This window comes from Clarias gariepinus, chromosome 2, assembly GCF_024256425.1.
Source record: "Clarias gariepinus isolate MV-2021 ecotype Netherlands chromosome 2, CGAR_prim_01v2, whole genome shotgun sequence".
NCBI classification, from domain to species: Eukaryota; Metazoa; Chordata; class Actinopteri; order Siluriformes; family Clariidae; genus Clarias; species Clarias gariepinus.
This window is the reverse complement of record NC_071101.1, coordinates 22310001-22327996: the sequence shown is the minus strand read 5'-3', so window position 1 is coordinate 22327996 and position 17996 is coordinate 22310001. Positions and strand designations below refer to the sequence as shown.

General features: G+C 41.1%; 1 protein-coding gene across 3 annotated transcripts in view; it reads left to right on the top strand.

Moving 5' to 3' along the window:
- LOC128545362 (genetic suppressor element 1-like) overlaps nucleotides 1-17996 on the top strand; it is a 51543-nt gene that overhangs the window by 16703 nt on the left and 16844 nt on the right. For 2 of the 3 annotated variants that reach the window (XM_053515576.1, XM_053515584.1), the window contains exon 2: nucleotides 14987-15184. In XM_053515576.1, the coding sequence (XP_053371551.1) occupies nucleotides 14987-15184 (198 nt within the window). Of the gene's footprint in view, nucleotides 1-12741; nucleotides 12759-14986; nucleotides 15185-17996 lie in introns of those variants that run through there. The other variant, XM_053515592.1, reaches the window with a different exon arrangement.

The following is a 17996-nucleotide window of genomic DNA, read 5'->3' as shown; positions in this document are numbered from 1 at the left end:
GTTATCATTGATTCAGATGTTGCTCCTACAGTTTCCTACTGCTGCACCTACAGTACCAGAAAAAAAGTTTGGATACAAATTTGTATTTATTCTTTACCATTCTAGAATGATACTGGATTTCTTTAAAACTATGTAATAACAGATATGGCATTAGGGAGTTAATTAACAACACCAACATAAGGACTGGAACATCATCTGTTCTGGAATAGCTCTTGCAAGAACAGTATTGTTAAGTGCATTTCCAAAACTCATCAAGCACCATGATGAAACTGGCTCTCACGAGGACCATCCCAGAAAAGCAAGACCAAAACTTATTTCTGCTGCAGAGGAGAAGTTCATTTAGAGTTACCAGCACCAAAAAACACCATATAACAGCACCCCAGATTAGAGGTGTTATGAAGGCTTTACAGAGCATAAGTAGCAGATACATCTCAACATCAACCTTTCAAAGGAGATTATTGCATATTTTGGATGCCTTCAGTATTGTTTTACAGTGTAGAGAGAAACAAAAATAATGACAGACCATGGAATTAGAAGGTGTGTCCAAACTTTTGACTGGTGGTGTAGATGTATGTATAAATTAGACACTCTGATAGATGATGCACAGTGTGATCTGATTAATTAGTTAGACAGCTGCCAGACAAAGTCTTGCACATAAAAGCACTTAATGTTACCTTTAAGTAACAACATTTTCTTGTGTTACTCAAAGCATCAGTAGCTACAGTAGGAGTTACAAAGTGTGTTTTTACATTAGAGGCATTGTATACAATAAGTTCTGGAATTCTAGAAGTCCATTTGTTTTAACATTATGACCCGGGATTGTTTCTGAAACCACTTGACCCCAAAGTCTGGTTCCTTTTGATCAGTGAGAACACAATCGTTTCATGTTGTGGTCTCGGTCACAGTACAGCCGACTAGGGCATGGATCGAATCAGATATTGGCCATGAACATGGAACTGTTTACAAAGCATCCTCATCAGTGCCGCATTGTCTCCCCCTTAATCTCTGTGTCATTCTCATACACATCAATATCTGATAAAGGCAGAAGGGACACAAGAATGTCACATTTTCCTCTGAAATATCAATAATATTAGGCATAGCCCAAAGATAGATGTTCTCATTCTCTTTGTGTTTAATACCTAGGTGCAAACTGCCACCTGCTGAATCGGAGGGTGAAAATATGCAGGCATACCCGAGTACGGAGAATAATAATAATAACGTGAGCGCTGGACAGCGACTGATCTCTGGAAAGTAGGGAGGGGGGAGCAATCTTTCGTGGGCAATGAAACTGTACAGAACAATCGTGTCTAATGTGAAAGTTACTCCCACGCTGCTCTTCGAGGTCAGACTGGTAGATTAGGGATGTAAGGCATAGAATTTGTTGTACCTGGTGGTAACATGTACAGAAAAGGGAGATGCCAGATTTTGATGCACTTAGATGGTCAGGTTTGAGTGTTTATTTTATTTTCTTAAGTGCATCATTCTAAAAAAAATAGTTAGGCCTCAGTATTGTCACCTGCTGAGGGCGGTAATATGGATATCTCTGTATAGAAACATGGTCAGATGTGCTTGTGTGTGTGTCTGTGTTTTGTGTAGAAGTCTGGCTGTAGTGCACCCTCGAGCAGAATGACCCATCCGTTCCTAATGTGGTCTGGCCTGTTTTACACAAAAGCAGCACTATCACAGTGCCGCGTGCTTTGTGCATGGGGCAAGTGTCACAGGAACTCTCCACTGAACATCTGACTCCATTAGACACACTCGCATTCAGCCCGCAGCTCTCTTACACACTCGCTCAGCTGCCCGCTTCAATCTGCCGAGCCTGGAAAGGGTTAAGTAACTGAGGGCCAGCGAGGTGGTGGAGACTCGAACTTGCCTCCGCACCGAATATCACAGGCGGACACACAGCGCCGATGTGCGCGATGCAGCAGGACAAATGTGTGAGTGTGTGAAGACTCCGTACGTGCAGCTGGGCATGGCGGGTCTGCGCTCAGGCCTGACAGACTGGCCCGGAGTGTGTACGCTGGCCTCACTCGAGCTGAGCCAGACAATTTACTTACAAATGTGCAGTTAATAATATAACAGCTTGTTTTGCTACCGAGGGTCTCGGTCAGGGTCTAGTGGAGTGTGTGTGTGTGTGTGTGTAAAGTGCGCAAAGCCATATTGTATTAGGATTAGCTCGGGTTACTGCTGCTACTCTCGTCTCTGCCGGTCAGCTGTTATGTGCACTTACACAACCCACCCCCATGACCACACACACACACAGACACACCTTTGTTTGCTAACAAACCGCTTTGCAATTTCAATGTGTGTGTGTGTGTGTGTGTGAGAGAGAGAGAGAGAGAGAGAGAGAAGGTGTAAAACAGACAGACTCCTCCTGCACTGCTTTAATTGCAAAAGAAACAAGAGAGAAGTGTGTGAGTGAGAAAAAAAAAGGAGCTAAGTGTGTTCATGGGGCTGAGCCCGTGCTAATCAGTTCCTAAACAAAAAACAAATGCCCTTTGCTGATAATGCAAGAGGAAGGGGTGGAGTCGAACAACATAACACCCCCACCACTAAACACACACACACACACACACGCACACAAACCTCCCTGTCTCTCTGTCAGCACATCTCTGCTTGTTTAGTAAGGACTGGAACTCATGACATAATGTTTAGAGTTTGTACTGTCAAACTGACACACACACACACACACACACACACACACATGCAGAGGGAATTTGATTGGACCCGTTTGACTCATGGGATGAAGTTACTTTATTAATGCAAAGCTCTTGAAAGGCATGTGATGATGAAAGTGCTCTTATTTTGATGACTTGTATACAAGCTGCTTAGACACACCACTCACACACACACACACACACACACACACACACACCACTCACACACACACACACACACACACACACACACACACACACACACACACACACACACACACACACACACACACACACACACACACACACAGAGAGAGCCAAAGGGAGACAGAGCTCACCTCCCGGGCTGTCATTACTCTATAAACTGCCCTGCTTCCCATCTCCTCCCTTTGCCCTGCCTCCCACTGAGCAACACACACACTCATGCACATACACACAAACTCACACTCTCTCACACACTCAACTGTTAGCCTGCAATTACAGCCTGAAAGAGTGGGAAAGAATGACACAGTGGAGGAGGAATGGACAGAGAGGGGGGTGGGGGAGTGCTCCGATTAATTACCAAACAGCAGGAGGCATCAAAGCTACTGAAACAATTTACTCTTTTGATGATCAATTAAGTTGTCAGTCGCAGCTTTGATTAATAGAGACACAGTGGCTTCAGTGTGATGCTTCTTTATATTTCACTTTACAGGCTGTAGCTTTGATTAAAATTGGATTCGAATTTCCGTTTCCGAGAAGTGCTGTTGTAATTTTTTCTTTTTTTGTTAAATTTTTTTTTTTTTGTATTTTCTATTTCCAGTATCAGTGCTGGTGTGAGCAAAGCCAGAAGTGAATGCTCTGACTTTACACCAGGGTTTGTATCGTTGTTCAATCATGAAAAGATAGATAGATAGAATACTTTTTTAATTCCAAATGGATTTTATAACATTACAGCAGTCAGTTTACAGATTATACAACAACATACATGCAACAAGCTAAAGAGAAATATTAAAGCTAGGTTAAAATAAAAAAAGCACTGAGAAGATAAGATCACTGTTATAAGTGCCGTCTTTTCCCTCCATAATCTCTGTGTGCGCGTAGCACACACCAATCTCATCCTTTGACCTCCACAGCTATAGCTAATGAAGTAGGAAGGCACGTGAGGTGTCACTCTTGATATTTTTTCCCGAAATATCACGAATGTCAGACAAAGCTCGAAAGTTAACTTTCTTGCTCTCTTCTTCTCGTGTTTAATGGCGGCTCACAAACCAAGTAGGTGCGTCCTGCCACCGGAGGAGTGGTGCATACTGGCCAGCAGGGGAGAACTCGTTCCTGGGCACGGTACAAATCAATCATGCCTAGAGGGAAAACGTCCTTAATGAGTTCTAGAGCAGAGGGTTTCCTGAAGCAGGTGAAACTAGGAACAGAAGTAACAGGTTAATCCTGTAAATGCTGTTTATTCTGAGATCTGTCCTTTTCACCTGGACGTCTTTGTCGTGCTCGACTGAAACGAAAACCTTCTGTCTTCTGAGTCACGTCCCCAGCTGTTCGTTTTCAATGTCATCAGGGCTGTCAATCAGTTTTTATTAGTGAAGAACAATACTTAGACTCTGTAGAGAAGAAAGAAACAACAGTGTGTGGATATGTGTATTTGACAGAGGGAAGACGAGAGACAGTCCATTTTTCTTGACGCATGGTCCAGATGGCACTGACGTGATAAGCACACAAAGGAAGCGTGCACTGTATTACATTCAGATGTGTGTGTGTGTGTAAGAGAGAGAGAGAGGCAGTAGATGTCTGTGTGATACTACAGGGCCTGTGTGTTGCTCCCTGACTCCCAGAACAGCAGCAGGAGGAGACCTGATGTAGACTAGTGGCCATGTGGGAGTCTGGAGGTCTGGTGTGGTTCCCAACACGCCGTCTTTCCCAGAGGCCTCTGGGAGTCTCTACAGCGGTGCAACAGCTGTCCGGGGCCACACATTTCCCTAACGGGAGCAGACACGGAGCAGGTCGAGGACATACATGTTCACACACGCACTGAGCACACGACTTCTAATAAAATATATTTGGACATTTAAAAAAGAAGAGCGATTTCATGTGATCCTGCAGCCGTACATCACCCTGGATAATTACAGCTGAGCCCGTTGAACACAAAGCAGGGCACGTCCGTGTCGTCTAATCTTTGAGCGCATCAGTCATTAGAAGCCTTCGCTTTCACAAAACAGAAGCGAGGGATGATGAGAGGAGGACAGGAAGAGACAAAGGCTGAGAAGAAAGAGTGGATCTGATGAAAGCGACGTGTTCACTTACGCTCCCTGTATGGCGCTAGTGGAGAGCGGTGAGGTTAGCCCTACTTTATATGTCTATACTCTTCTCGCTTTCATCCAGCTCCTACGCTTCACTGCCTCCTTAATGTATCGCTTTCTGTTTCTCTTTACTACAAAGGCTAATCGCCGGCCTGTTTGTTGATGCACATCTCATTTGTAGGGCTTTACAATTAATCACATCCTAAGCTAAATCAAAGCGCTGGCCTTGGCAATTAGTTGATCACAAAAGGCCATAATTCAGGCGTTTAGATCGGTGGTAGTGTGCGCAGTCAATGATTTTAAATCACAGAGATGTTCTCACTGTGTGCTGACAAGGCTGAAAAATCATTATTGTTCCTTCGGATCGCGGAGTGGCTTTTCAGTGCCCGCAAGACCACGGCTTTTAATTACATACGGCGATCGTCTTATCACTCATAATAATTATAGTAGGGATGCACCGAAATGAAAATTCTGGGCCGAAACCGAAATTTTTGGATGCACTTGGCCGAAAACCGATACCGAAACCGAAAATGGCTTCATTAAAAAACATGTTTAAAATATTTTCTTTTTGTTTGTATTAAAAAAAACTACAAATTAATTAAGCAATCAAACTTTTATTGATAATAAATAACAGTAATAAGGATGTTTAACAATAACAAAACTAAATAAAATTTCTTTCTGTAACAAAATTGTGCAAAAAAAATGCTAGCTGTTTTTTTACTTCAATTTTAAATTACTGTACCAAACAACAGTGCACAAACAGAAGAAAAATAAATAAATCCAACCTCTTACCGTAAACAACATAACTATACACACTAAATTGGTCTGCTTTTAATTTAAGCAAAAGAAGCAGGTTTATCTTTATGAACAAAAGTTTTTCAGTTTTCTGGCTGAAGACACAGTTCCTCTTCTCATGAAGAACATACTGCACTGAATAAAATCACGCGGCTCAATGTGGTGTATTAGCCTACGAAATCCGATGTCCTCCACGACTGAAAACGGCTGGTCATCTAAAGCAATGAATTCCATTACTTTCTCTGTTATGTCACGTGCTTTAGCACGTGACCCCCTCTTGAAACTTTTGCACAGCAAATGTTGCATATTGCAACTTTGCTGTCCTCATCTGAAACTTTGAAGTGCTTCCAAACCGCCGACATACTCCGTGTTTGATGCGTAATGACAGCGCGAACGAGACGGGAGGATGGGAGAGGCGTGGCGACAATTTCGGCTTTTATTTTCGGCGCTTATTTTCGGCGCTTTCTTACGTTTCGGCCGAAACCGATAATGCTATTTCGGCCGAAAATTTTCGGCGGCCGAAATTTCGGTGCATCCCTAAATTATAGTTATTATTTTTCAACAGAATAATAAGAGCCGGGGTTATTTTTACCGACCGCATCCATGCTTATTATGTTCATACTTTGGAATCTTAAGAGGAGATTTGTGCTTTTAAAGATGCTTTCTGATAGAACAGATATATTAGTGTTTCCACACCAAACACGCATCCACCAAAATGCAATTCCATATATCCTGCTGTGTTTTTCTCCCCTTTGTGTAATAAGCATAAATCATCATAATAATCCACTGTACCGTATAACGTTGCAGGCTATACTAACAGAGCAGACTGATCATACAGGAAACCAGAAGAAACACAAATATTCCAATGGATTCGCTGTCCTACTCGTTATTGTCATATTTTAAGTAAAATATGGTGTCATTTGTGCTAGGTGAATGTCCTGTTCCATATGAAACTTAGGCAATGGCTAAAACAGTGTACATACATAACAACATTTTGTAGAGTAAAGAACTGAGAGTAGCAATAACCTGAGGTGAATTTTACTAGTGCTGCTGTGGTTTCTGTCGATTTTTCATAAGGAATGTGCTCCTTAGTCGAAGCCCTGTGCTCTCCACTGGGAGTGAAGCACAGACACAACGACACAGTCATCACTTCTTGGTTCCAGTTCAGCCCAAGGCTTTACCAATCAGTGTGGCTATTAAAATGCCCAAATTTATTAGCCAGTCAGCTGTGTCAGCGGGGTGTATTCACTAGCGAGACCTACTGCAGAGCTGTACCACTGTCACCTGCATGCTCGTACCACAGTGCTGGTTAAAGTATAAATCTGATTGGGCAGATGGTGTTAATTAGAGCTCAGAGTCTTAGGTAGCAGTAGAAAACTGGAAAACTGTCTTCTGCTTTACACTCCAGTCCAGCAAGTGGCGGTATTGCACCAACTGTACATACATTCAAATGAAGAAGAAACAATACTCTCCCAAAATGCGAGTATTTGCAAAGGATAGGAGCAATTTCTTTCTGTTTCCTGCAAAAGCTGTGGTACTAATTTATTTTTGTTTTTTATTTAAGATTTAGTCAATTTTAGATGATTTAATATTAGTAGGTTTGCCCACATAATTTTACAAACCTGAATTGATTAAGGTTTTGATTGCTGTCTCATGTTCTTCCTGTGCTTGGGTATTATAGTTTCCTTTCTGAGCGCAAAAGACATGCAGATTAGGCTAAGTAGTGTTCCTAAATTGCCCATAGTATGTGGTTGAGTGTGTGAGTCTGTGTGTGCATTTGTGCCCTACAATAAATTGGCATCCTGTCCAGGGGTGTCTTGCACCCGAAGTCGCCTGCCATAGGCTTCAGGACCCCTGCGACCCCACACAGGATAAAGCAGCATAGAGGATAAAAGAAAATTAATCAAACTGAATTGAATAAAAAATTTACCCAAAGTTTCAATTAATCGGATCAAATTGCATAAACGTTTAAATTGCACAGTTCTAGTGTTAATTAATTGACTATAACAGCAGCTCTGATAGAAGTTCAATGTAGTATCACTGCTATAGTAACAAGCAGAGGTTTGTAGACTGCATTTTCCACTCAAACACATTAAAACTGTGTGATTGTTGATTTGAGAGGATATTCACTGGACGTTTTGGCAGAAGCATCTCGGAGTAACACTCAGAGATTCAGAAATCGAAATCCTTTCCCTCTGTTTGTTTTTTTTCTTTCAATGAAAATGTCATTCCTGTTGTTGTTCAGTGGTGGCTTTTTGACAGAGAGGACAATGTAGCCAGGTTATGACTTCATGAATTGCACCATGTAAACTACTGACCTGTTGAATGAATACAGCATTGATCTTTGAATACAGCATGCTTTTGTCCACGAGCTACAGGAAGGAGATTTACAGCAGTCATGCAGGTAAAAGAGCCTCAGGGTCGAGACTTTCTTTATTCATCTGCTTTCACTTGATTTCTTCCTTGTCTTGTGGCTGTGCTGGTATAAATCTGTCAGTGCGGTATCGGCTTTTAGAATATTCAGTACTCGGTACATTCCCGTCCATCCGTCACCTGCATCCTCTCTCCTACACACAGGTTCTTTGATAGACATGATACCTCTCCCCCTCACACACACACATGTTCAGCTCTCGGTCTTTCTCACCCACACAGTTTTTTTTTTCTTTCTGTTATTTAGACACACACACATACAGTATGTATACACACTCACACACACACTGAGGTTAATGAGCAGAGGGCAGGTGTGTTTGAGGCATTCTCTGGTCTTAATGAACACCAAGGGCACCCCGGGTCCCTGTGGTCACCCACGCATCACTGCTGTTGTAGTGCCATTAGGGACGTGTGAGCCTGTGTGTTCCTGCAAGCATGTTTCTATATGTGTGTGTCTGCCAGTGCACTCTACAAAACAACCTGACATACCATCCATCATCCTTTTCCCCCCGTTGCTCTGCTGTTAAATTTCCATAAGCTGGTCATGTCGGGTAGGGCAGGGTGGATTTGCATGGCCTGCGCTGTCTAATGAACAGGCCTTTGGGAGCTCGAGGAAACGGCGGAAGAAACTACTGAGCCCTTCACTGCATCTAAACACCCGGGTGCTGCAGCCAGTCAGCGAAATCACTCTGCCAGATATAATACCATCTCTATTCATTAAAGCTTGTCATTTGATCATCTTGCCTTGTTTTTAATGAGCTGTGCCATGATGTTTCCTAACAGGTAAATTAGGAATGAGTTACTACTTCCAGATTTCAGTTAGAGAGAAATTTACACGATGGCATTTTTGTTTTGATGCCATATTCCATTACAATAAGCTTAGAACAGCAATAATGAGGTTACAGTATAAAAAAAACAAGCTTTGACTACACGGATTAGTGCCAGATTCTTTTTTAAATTGAATTTGAAATGTCAAGTACTTAAAAGATTAGCATTCGAATGCATACAAATGTTATGTTACGTAATGAATCAAGCAAACTAATCAAGGATAATCATTAGGAGGCACTGCCATAACTTTTAATCAGAAATGCACCCACGACGATGGTTTCGCTGTTAATATTCTGCTAGGATGGTACGGAGGCTAGACGTTGCTGCTTCACAGCTTCGCGATCTCTAGTTTGATCCGTATTCTCACTGTGTCCAAATGGACTTTCTCCATGTGCTCCAGTTTTCTTCCCACTTTCATAAAAATGCAGCTAAGTGGATTTGGCTATGCTATATTACCCATAGGTCATTTGGACTGGATTGATCAGGGGAGCCAGGGGTGCGGATGCACCTCTTCATGTATAAGGGAATGATGTTTAGCTAGATTTCCTCTCATGATCGTGTAACGTGACATCTTGTACTGTATATCAGGGATCTTCAACTCCAGTCATGGAGGGCCAATATGCAGTATAGTTTGATGATTTTTTTGCTCAAACTAATGTTAGTTACCAGGTTTAGGGACCAGCCAGTATGAACCCTACGGCTGGATGGACGTTGTAATATAGTTGTAATAACGTTGCAATGAGGTCGACCATCAGGAGAATGTTGTGACTGCATTGTTTTTTAAAGTTAACGCGACTGACAAAATGACATTTATATAACGTTTAATGAATGACCCAACATCAAATTTTAACCTGTATTAGGAGCATTTTTCCCAGTCAACATCCATTCGCACATTGTCTGACTACATCCATGATCCCTTAAATTTCTAACAGGATTAATAAATCCAGTTGGCAATTGGATTGGAGGAGATACAACAGCATCCGTCACACAGTGTATGTACCAACTGTCCATAACATTGCAAAATTTATGTCACTACAACCTTTTTCCAACCAAAACTTTTTGCGGGGCGTCAAACAGTTCAAGGGTAGTTTAGCAAGTGACTAAAACCAGAACATGGGAGCTTTATGGATACTTTTATATGTAGGCCTGCCTTATAGAAGCTACAGCTAATTTCCTTAAACTCCATTATAAGGTAATAAAAATAATTGGTCATTTGGTTGCTCAGTCGTCACTCGAACAGCTGTGCGTCACCGCATCATTAGTTCATGCGAATAAAAAATAGAGATTGAGATAAAGCCGAGTTCATTCTAAACAGGGCCTTTACATCTTTTGTCTCGTGGCAGGAGGATTAAGAGCGTGTCGATGGCATTGAAACAGGAGGAAACAAGGAACCCCAAAACTGATTAAATCAGCTGAAGACGGCTGAAGATGTGAAGTGTGTCAAAATCAGCGGTTTCATTATTAACTTTAAGTCATGAAGAAAACTGATGAACAGATTGGGACAATGATTGAGGAGGTGGACTTAGTGTTAAGGAGAAAATACTTAAGTATGATCTTCATATTCGTAAACCTCAAAAACTTAAACAGTTTAAACAGTTTAAACAGTCTGTAGAGATCGTAGTTCATAAAAAAAAAAAAAACTTTAAAAGAATCAGGATTGCTTTTATGTTTCTGAAATGTTGTGTAGATTTTATATATAAAACAACTCACTCATGAATAGATAAACCTATCTTAGAATTAAATTCACAGCTCACCTGATTTTTCACATGCAGAATGTGTTTTATTTCAAAATCATTGTGCAAACACACATTTTGTGGTTGCTTTCAGTCAGCAGCATCATTGGAACAGAAAAATCATTCCATCCCTGTAGAGTGTGTTTGTGTGTGATTGTATATGCTGTTAATGCTCCGCTTGGGTTCATAGCAAAGAGATAGCATCAGAACAGGTCTCAGGCACCAGTGCATCAAGATCAGAGATTAAAGTTGTCTGAAAGTTGTCCATCACTCATCAGCATCGACATCTCGTGTGGGTGTAAGAAAGAGACAGCGAGGTGTTTAGTTCACATTCCTAACTATCTATTAAATCTGGGATTTTTTTTTGCATGCACTCAGATTTTCTCTCTCTCTCTCTCTCTCTCTCTCTCTCTCTCTCTGTATCATTTACAGTAACCTTTTAAGATTATTACCTGTCATACTGTATGAAATGATCCCAATAAAATCTTGCTTAAATTCTAGAACAGATCCAGTGATAATGCGTTCTACATGTCAGATTATACAACGCAAGGTCTTTAAAGATAGACCTGCAATTAAGGAAAATTACTGCGTCCTCCATTATACGTCATCGATCGTTAGCGGTCCAGGCTCGTGCGGAAAATGGGGTCACGTAAACAGAAGCATTTTTCAGAGTAAGCCAGAGATAATAAGAAAGTTTCTTTTCTGGCTGTTTGCATGTTTTGTTTCCTGATTCTGTTGAGCCGTCCTGCTTTTGATGTGCTCCGGACGAGCGTCGTTGCAACGGTTAAACACAGAGATTTTAGTTCGAACTTTCTGCCAGAACTTTCAGTGAGCGTTTTAGACTGTTCATTTTAGGACCACGGATCATACCTGACAGTGAAAGAACTCTTGAAATGGGGGCAAAAATTGTCCTTCGCAAATCTACTTTAACTCAGATCAGCGCTCGCACATTCCCGTGTGCCTAAAGTCATAAACCTGATTTTAGAGCTACTAAAATAAGAGATACTGCTCTTCTTTGTGCATGTCTATAATCTAAGGTGACTAATCTGTAAGACAGCAGACTGAGCGCACACACACACACACACACACACACACACACACACACACACACACACTTGTAGGAAGGCTGTATGACTTCATATTTATAAATAAAGGCAGTAAAAAGAAGGTGATTAGTGTAGGCAGTAGCTTGTCTAAAAGTGACGTGATGTAATTGCATGGTTGAGAAATGCTTTTTCTTACTGTTGCTCGTAACTTACATCATTCAACTACAACCCCACACGCCTCCGCTGCTCGTTCCTCTGTATTTGTTTCTTTGTTGCACTCTCTCTTTGCATACAACTTGTTTGAAGGGGTCAGGATGCCATTTTTGATCATAGAACGCCTGGAAAGGTGCTCACATGAACAAGGGAGGAGCCAGAGACAAAGGTGTGACCCAAAACACGAGGGGGGAGAGAGGTTGGTGCCCCATGGGAGGGTGTGGCCAAGAGCTATAGGGGGGAGTGGTCATAAATGACGGCCTGATCATGGGGAGAGAGGCGGGTGTAGTCCAGGGTAAATAGGGTGGAGACAGGGAGAAGTGTGTGGTCTGTAATAATAGAGCAGGGTGAGAAAGAGGCTGTTGTCTGTCGTAATAAGGAAGAGTCTAAAGGTGTGGCATGTGGCCATAAGGAGGAGATAAGAGGGCGTGGCTTTCGACTGTATAGCAGTTACTACAGAGTGTGGGGGGAAAAAAAGAACAAGAGGAAGTAAATAGAAGGCAGGCCATGTGACTTCACAGCAGCTGTTAGATTGAGAGACAGAGCGAGACAGAAGGAGTGTGTGTGTGTGTGTGTGTGTGTGTGTGTGTGTGAGTGTGTGTTTGGCTGCAGGGAGTAAACGAGTGTGATGTGCTGTGCTGCTGGGATGAGAGAGGAGATCAAGTAAGCAGGGTTGAGTGTGGTGGTTTGTCTTTAATAATCGAATAAAGAATATACAGGCCAGTGTGCTGTGTGCAGATGACTCGAGGTTTCAGCTTAAACCATTAGGTAGGTCTGGATTTTTATATAAAATATATTAGATATATTTGATTATTAAGCATTTATTGTGCGTATAAATGTATATTGTTGTCTCTATAATGAATCCATGACATGTATAATGTGATGTTTTCTCCTGAGCTGTACTGTACAGTTCCACCTGTATGACCTGTGTGTAGTGAATCTGAGCAGATAATTTCAGCTAGTCCATGTGTGTGTGTGTCGTGTTTACATGCATGTTGTCGACTCTACCTGAAGTGAACTTTCCTTTTAAGGAAAACAGGGGACATATTTATGCTAACTAGAGCCCCTGATGTGGCTAGTGTCATTAATAATTGTTCCCTGCAGTTCAGCATGAGGGCAGACAGGAGCAGAGTGCACTGTCACAGAGCTTATGATGAATGTGAGTAAGTGACCATTGACTTAGGGTGGAAGATACGGCGAACCCGTACACGGTACATCACAATTTGTATGCTGTGAGCGCCTGGCCGACAGCAATGCCGCATTTAAAGAACATTTTAGCATAATGAATAACGGTTTCAATGAGTTTAAATATTATTTAGTGTGTACATAAAAAAACTGCTACAAAATGGAAAATAAAGGTAAATGTATTAACAGATGAATGTATTATTCTTTTTTTTTCATAGTTCTGATAAGTATTTTTTTAGAAATCCAGAACTCCATTTAATTTGGTCGTTTTCATATTATGGACACCGGAATCGTTTCTGAGAACACTTGAGCCTGTGAAGTCTGGTTCACTTTGCTCAGTGGGAACACAGTTGTTCCAGAACTGTGTACCTGTCCAATGGAAAAGGTGGTCTCAAGAATGATACAGCCAACTCGGGTAGGGATTGAATTAGATATGGAAGCCAGTCATACATGAGAACACTCATGGTAAAAATCAATCGTGCCCAGCGCCCTAGAGGGTTCCCACCACAGATTTTGGAGTACGCTTTGTCCTGTATTTATAAAATATCTCTAATATTTACTTTTAATATGGACTAAAGTCGGGACCTTGTGAGTTAAAGATTCTGTCTAGAATCATACAACAGACGGTTTCTTCTAGATGTGTACTTTTAACGTATTGTGTACTCCGCTTGTCCTAAGGGCCGAAAATGATCCACCTTCTAGAAACTTGTAAAATAACCCGCCTTAATTACATTTTTAAACTTCAAATGTATTTAGCATTAAAAACCTCAATTTTTGCAATATCTATGATCACTCTAGGAAAAGTCACACATTCTTTTCATATTTGGTCCTATTTTGGACATTGTAATTTCATATCGGATTATGTCATTGTATCTCAGCTGTTTTATTGCTGTGTTGCAGAATTTATAATGTATATTTCAGCATGAAGGCAACACAAATGACCGATGCCCCCTGTGTCTGGTCAGTTAATAGACACTAGCTCTTTAACCTGTCCACTACTTGAAGTCTACTCTTCCTCACTTATAGTATAAGTCGCTTTTGATTGAAGTACCTGCCAAACAACTGCGTGTAAATAGAAATGAAGTTCACACACTCATCCATTATATTGTCATGTGCATGTTGTGAGGCGGCATGCGCTCCCCATATTCATGAAGCTTTCCCGGTAGGTTTATTGACGTTGCTGAAGTATGGTATTGATTTGCTCAGGAGGTGTAGTTTAATCCACTTCCTGAATGATTATTTCTGGTAAAGAGTGGTCTATTATCTCTGCATTAACTTGGGTAGAGAGATGTCAGGTAAAGCATTCTCCACAGAAATACTCTTGTATAAGGAGAAATGATCAGAGAACAAAAAACAGCTTAATTCACATAGGATTATAAGTCATTTGTGCTGGTGGAGAAAAGCTTGTGTAAAGGTACAGGCATGTATAAAGTAAAATGTGAAAAAAATTATAAGAACAACATTTCATTAATTGATAGCGACACAATCCAGGCCAGGAAAACATCAGTGTTGTATAACAGAGGCATCAGTTTTGCCTTTAATTCGTCACTCATGTGTGTGTGTGAGTCAGTGTGTGTGGATGCGCTATAGAGAAAGCAAACAGGTAAGAGTTCACGGCCCTGTGTGACGGTGTCATTTGTCTTTGGTACACATGCACACATGCATTGAAATTTCAGGATTAGTTCAGCTTTTTTGCTTACGGTGACTGGAATGCAAATTCGAATGTAAATGATCACATTTAAATCTCTCTCTCTCTCTCTCTCTCTCTCTCTCTGACCCCTCCCCCTCTCTCTTCTCTCTCTCTTCTTCAGGCATGAGCCATGAGCCAAAGTCGCCATCGTTAGGAATGATCTCCACGGCAACACGCACCACGGCGACCGTCAGCCCTCTCACCCCCTCCCCCATCAGCGGCACGGTCCTGGCCAATGGGAACACCGCTTCCCAGTCCTCTCACTCCGGATTTGCCGCTGCTCTCCGCAAACTGGCCAAGCAGGCGGAGGAACCCAGAGGTGGGTGTGTCCTCTCGACTGTCCTCCTTTGTATTCGTTTTTTTTTTTTTTTTTTAATCACTCTATACATATGGGCTGATTATAACTTGAGTCTTTACACATTTCCAGACTTTTACACATATAGTGATATTTGACTTTAAATCACTGTACTGTCACTCTTTCTCATCTATCCATCACGCATCCCTCGTCCTGTTCGGTTCAGAATGATCAAATTGTGTTGTATGGCAGCTGACAAGTCCTGTGTGAATGTTTGTGCTCATTTCTTTTCTAGCACTTCAGTCTCTGTGAAACTATCAGCGTGTTAACCAACAGGGCAGTTCCACATTTACTGTAAGCTGAGCCACGGAAAGCCTTAAGACCAGGATGTATCGCGTCTTCATGTGTGTACTGAGATCTAATCAGTGCATCTTTTTTCTTCCTGCAAAAAAGTATTATTTTTTTAATAATAATTTTAAAGTCTAGGGTCTATTAAATTGTCGTTCTTATACTGTAGCTAGGTCTGCTAGTCCTGTGTACTTCAGGCAGATTTGTATATCCTCGTTGTAGTCTTGCAAATACTTTAACCAAATCTCTCGAGTTGCAGCAACTACAGTGTGACCGTAGCACTTATCATTTTTTACACTTGCTATGAGGATACGCCTTTTTTTTTACCTTTTCTACAGCGGTTTTACTTAAATGCTACTAAAACAATAATACAGTTTCCCTTTGGGATTAATAAAGTACTCTATCTATTGATCTTTCGATCCATGTATAACACTCTGGCTGGATCTGAGTGAAATTTTACTCCTGGATGGAATCGAACTCGGTTAAATAATGCACTAAAATATCAAATGTGCTATTCACTTTCTTTCTAAAGAGTGTCGAGTAGGATGTACCGTATGTCACTTTTAAATATTTTTTTTCAATATGTACTGTAGGTGATTTTCTAATTTTTTAGTGTGTTTCTGTCTGGGAATTGTCATTGTTAAATTTCTTTAACGTGTCAATAATAAAAGTGTAAAGTATCTACAAATAAACCAGTCAGTTGATTAACATCTTAGCAGCAACATAGTTCGTGCAGTGTGATGTGGACGGAAATGAATGGCTTTGCTGGACATGCAGTTGCGTAAATCTTTTGTAGCAAGTGTGTACACTCGGCCTGCTGCTTGTAAACACCTGCTAGGAATTTCTTGTTACCACGTCTTAATCTCTGTAGATATCAGTAACTATTGAGCCGTTAGAGTAATAGTGGATTTGCACATGTAAACAAATGTAAGGCTGTAACATATAGAATTTGTTGTGGCGACAAAGGAAAAGATTGGTAGCTACAGACTGTCCAGGTTTTACATACACACACAACACACACACACACACACACACACTTTTACATCGCGCTCCAAGGTCTGTTGCTGTGGTCAGATCACACGGAATAGATTTGAATAATATTTGCATGTGGATTTGACGGATTTCGCTGGCACATTGTTGAGGTCCCCATCTGTCTGTGTGATTGTGTTCTAGCCACAGCCAAAGACGAGACTCACAGATACACCCACCCACCCACACACACACACACACACACACACACAAGCACGCACGCACTCACACGCACACACACACGCACTCTTTGTTTTGTTTTCTAGTGGTAGTTTGTCACACGGTTGTGCTCGCATGAAATTTGCCTAGAGTCATCAACCTACCACTCTGCTGTAAATGATTTTTTTTGAACCCCTTCAGACACGAGCTGCGGATGAAAGACGGAGGTCAGGAAGGGGCTGCTGGAGAGAGATGAATTAACGGAGTAGGTCGTTCGAGGAATCACTTCATTTAAAGCTTGAGAGATTCGATAAAACTTGCGTTAAGAGGTGATTGCTGCACAAGTGTAGCGCTGCTCCCAAAACCTCATCTTTGAGAGTGATTGTAGTTTATTGAGCTTTTTAATAAAGAAACCTCAACCTTTCAAGAGGCAGCTAATGAATCCTAAGACAGAACCTGCTCTTATCTGCCTGTTAGTCGTCTGCCAGGCTGCTTTCATTGCCTTTTTTTTTTTTTTTCTGTTTAACATATCTATTTCAGTTTCAGTTCTTTATTTATTCATATGGAACTTTTATCCAAATTGATTTACAGTCAAGACGACCCAAGAATAAAGCTGAGCAGAGTGTTAAAGTTTCTTCACTTTGTTTTCCGTTCTCTGCTTTTGCGGTATATGCAAGATTCTGTGCCAGAGATATAATCTGATATTTCGATCACGATTCTGGAAAGCATTTCTACGCTACACAATATGTTCCATTTGAAAACAAAACAAAACTGCTATAAGTAGAAACACGTTCGTTTATTGTTAATAACCTACCTGCAAGTAATGTATTTTTATCATAACAGTCAAAAGTTTGGACACAAGTTTGCATTAATTTTTCTACATTGTAGAACATTACTGAAGATTTCGAAATGATAAAATAACACAAGTAACAACAGCAAGAACAGTCATTTGTTATTTAAGGACATCAAGGTTCAGCTGTTCTGGAATAGCTCTTGCAAGAACAGTATTGTCGAGTGCATTTCCAAAACCCATCAAGCACCATGATGAAACTGGCTCTCATGAAGACCAAAACTTAATGAGAAGTTTATTTAGAGTTACCAGCACCAAAAAATCACCAATTAACAGCATCTCAGATTAGAGGTGTTTTAAAATCTTTACAGCATCATAAGTAACAGACACAATATCTCAATATCAACCTTGCAGAGGAGATTATTGCATATTTTGGACGCCTTTAGCATTTTCCAATGTAGACAGAAATATCAGGAAAGACCATGAGATTAGTAGCTGTGCTCAAACGGA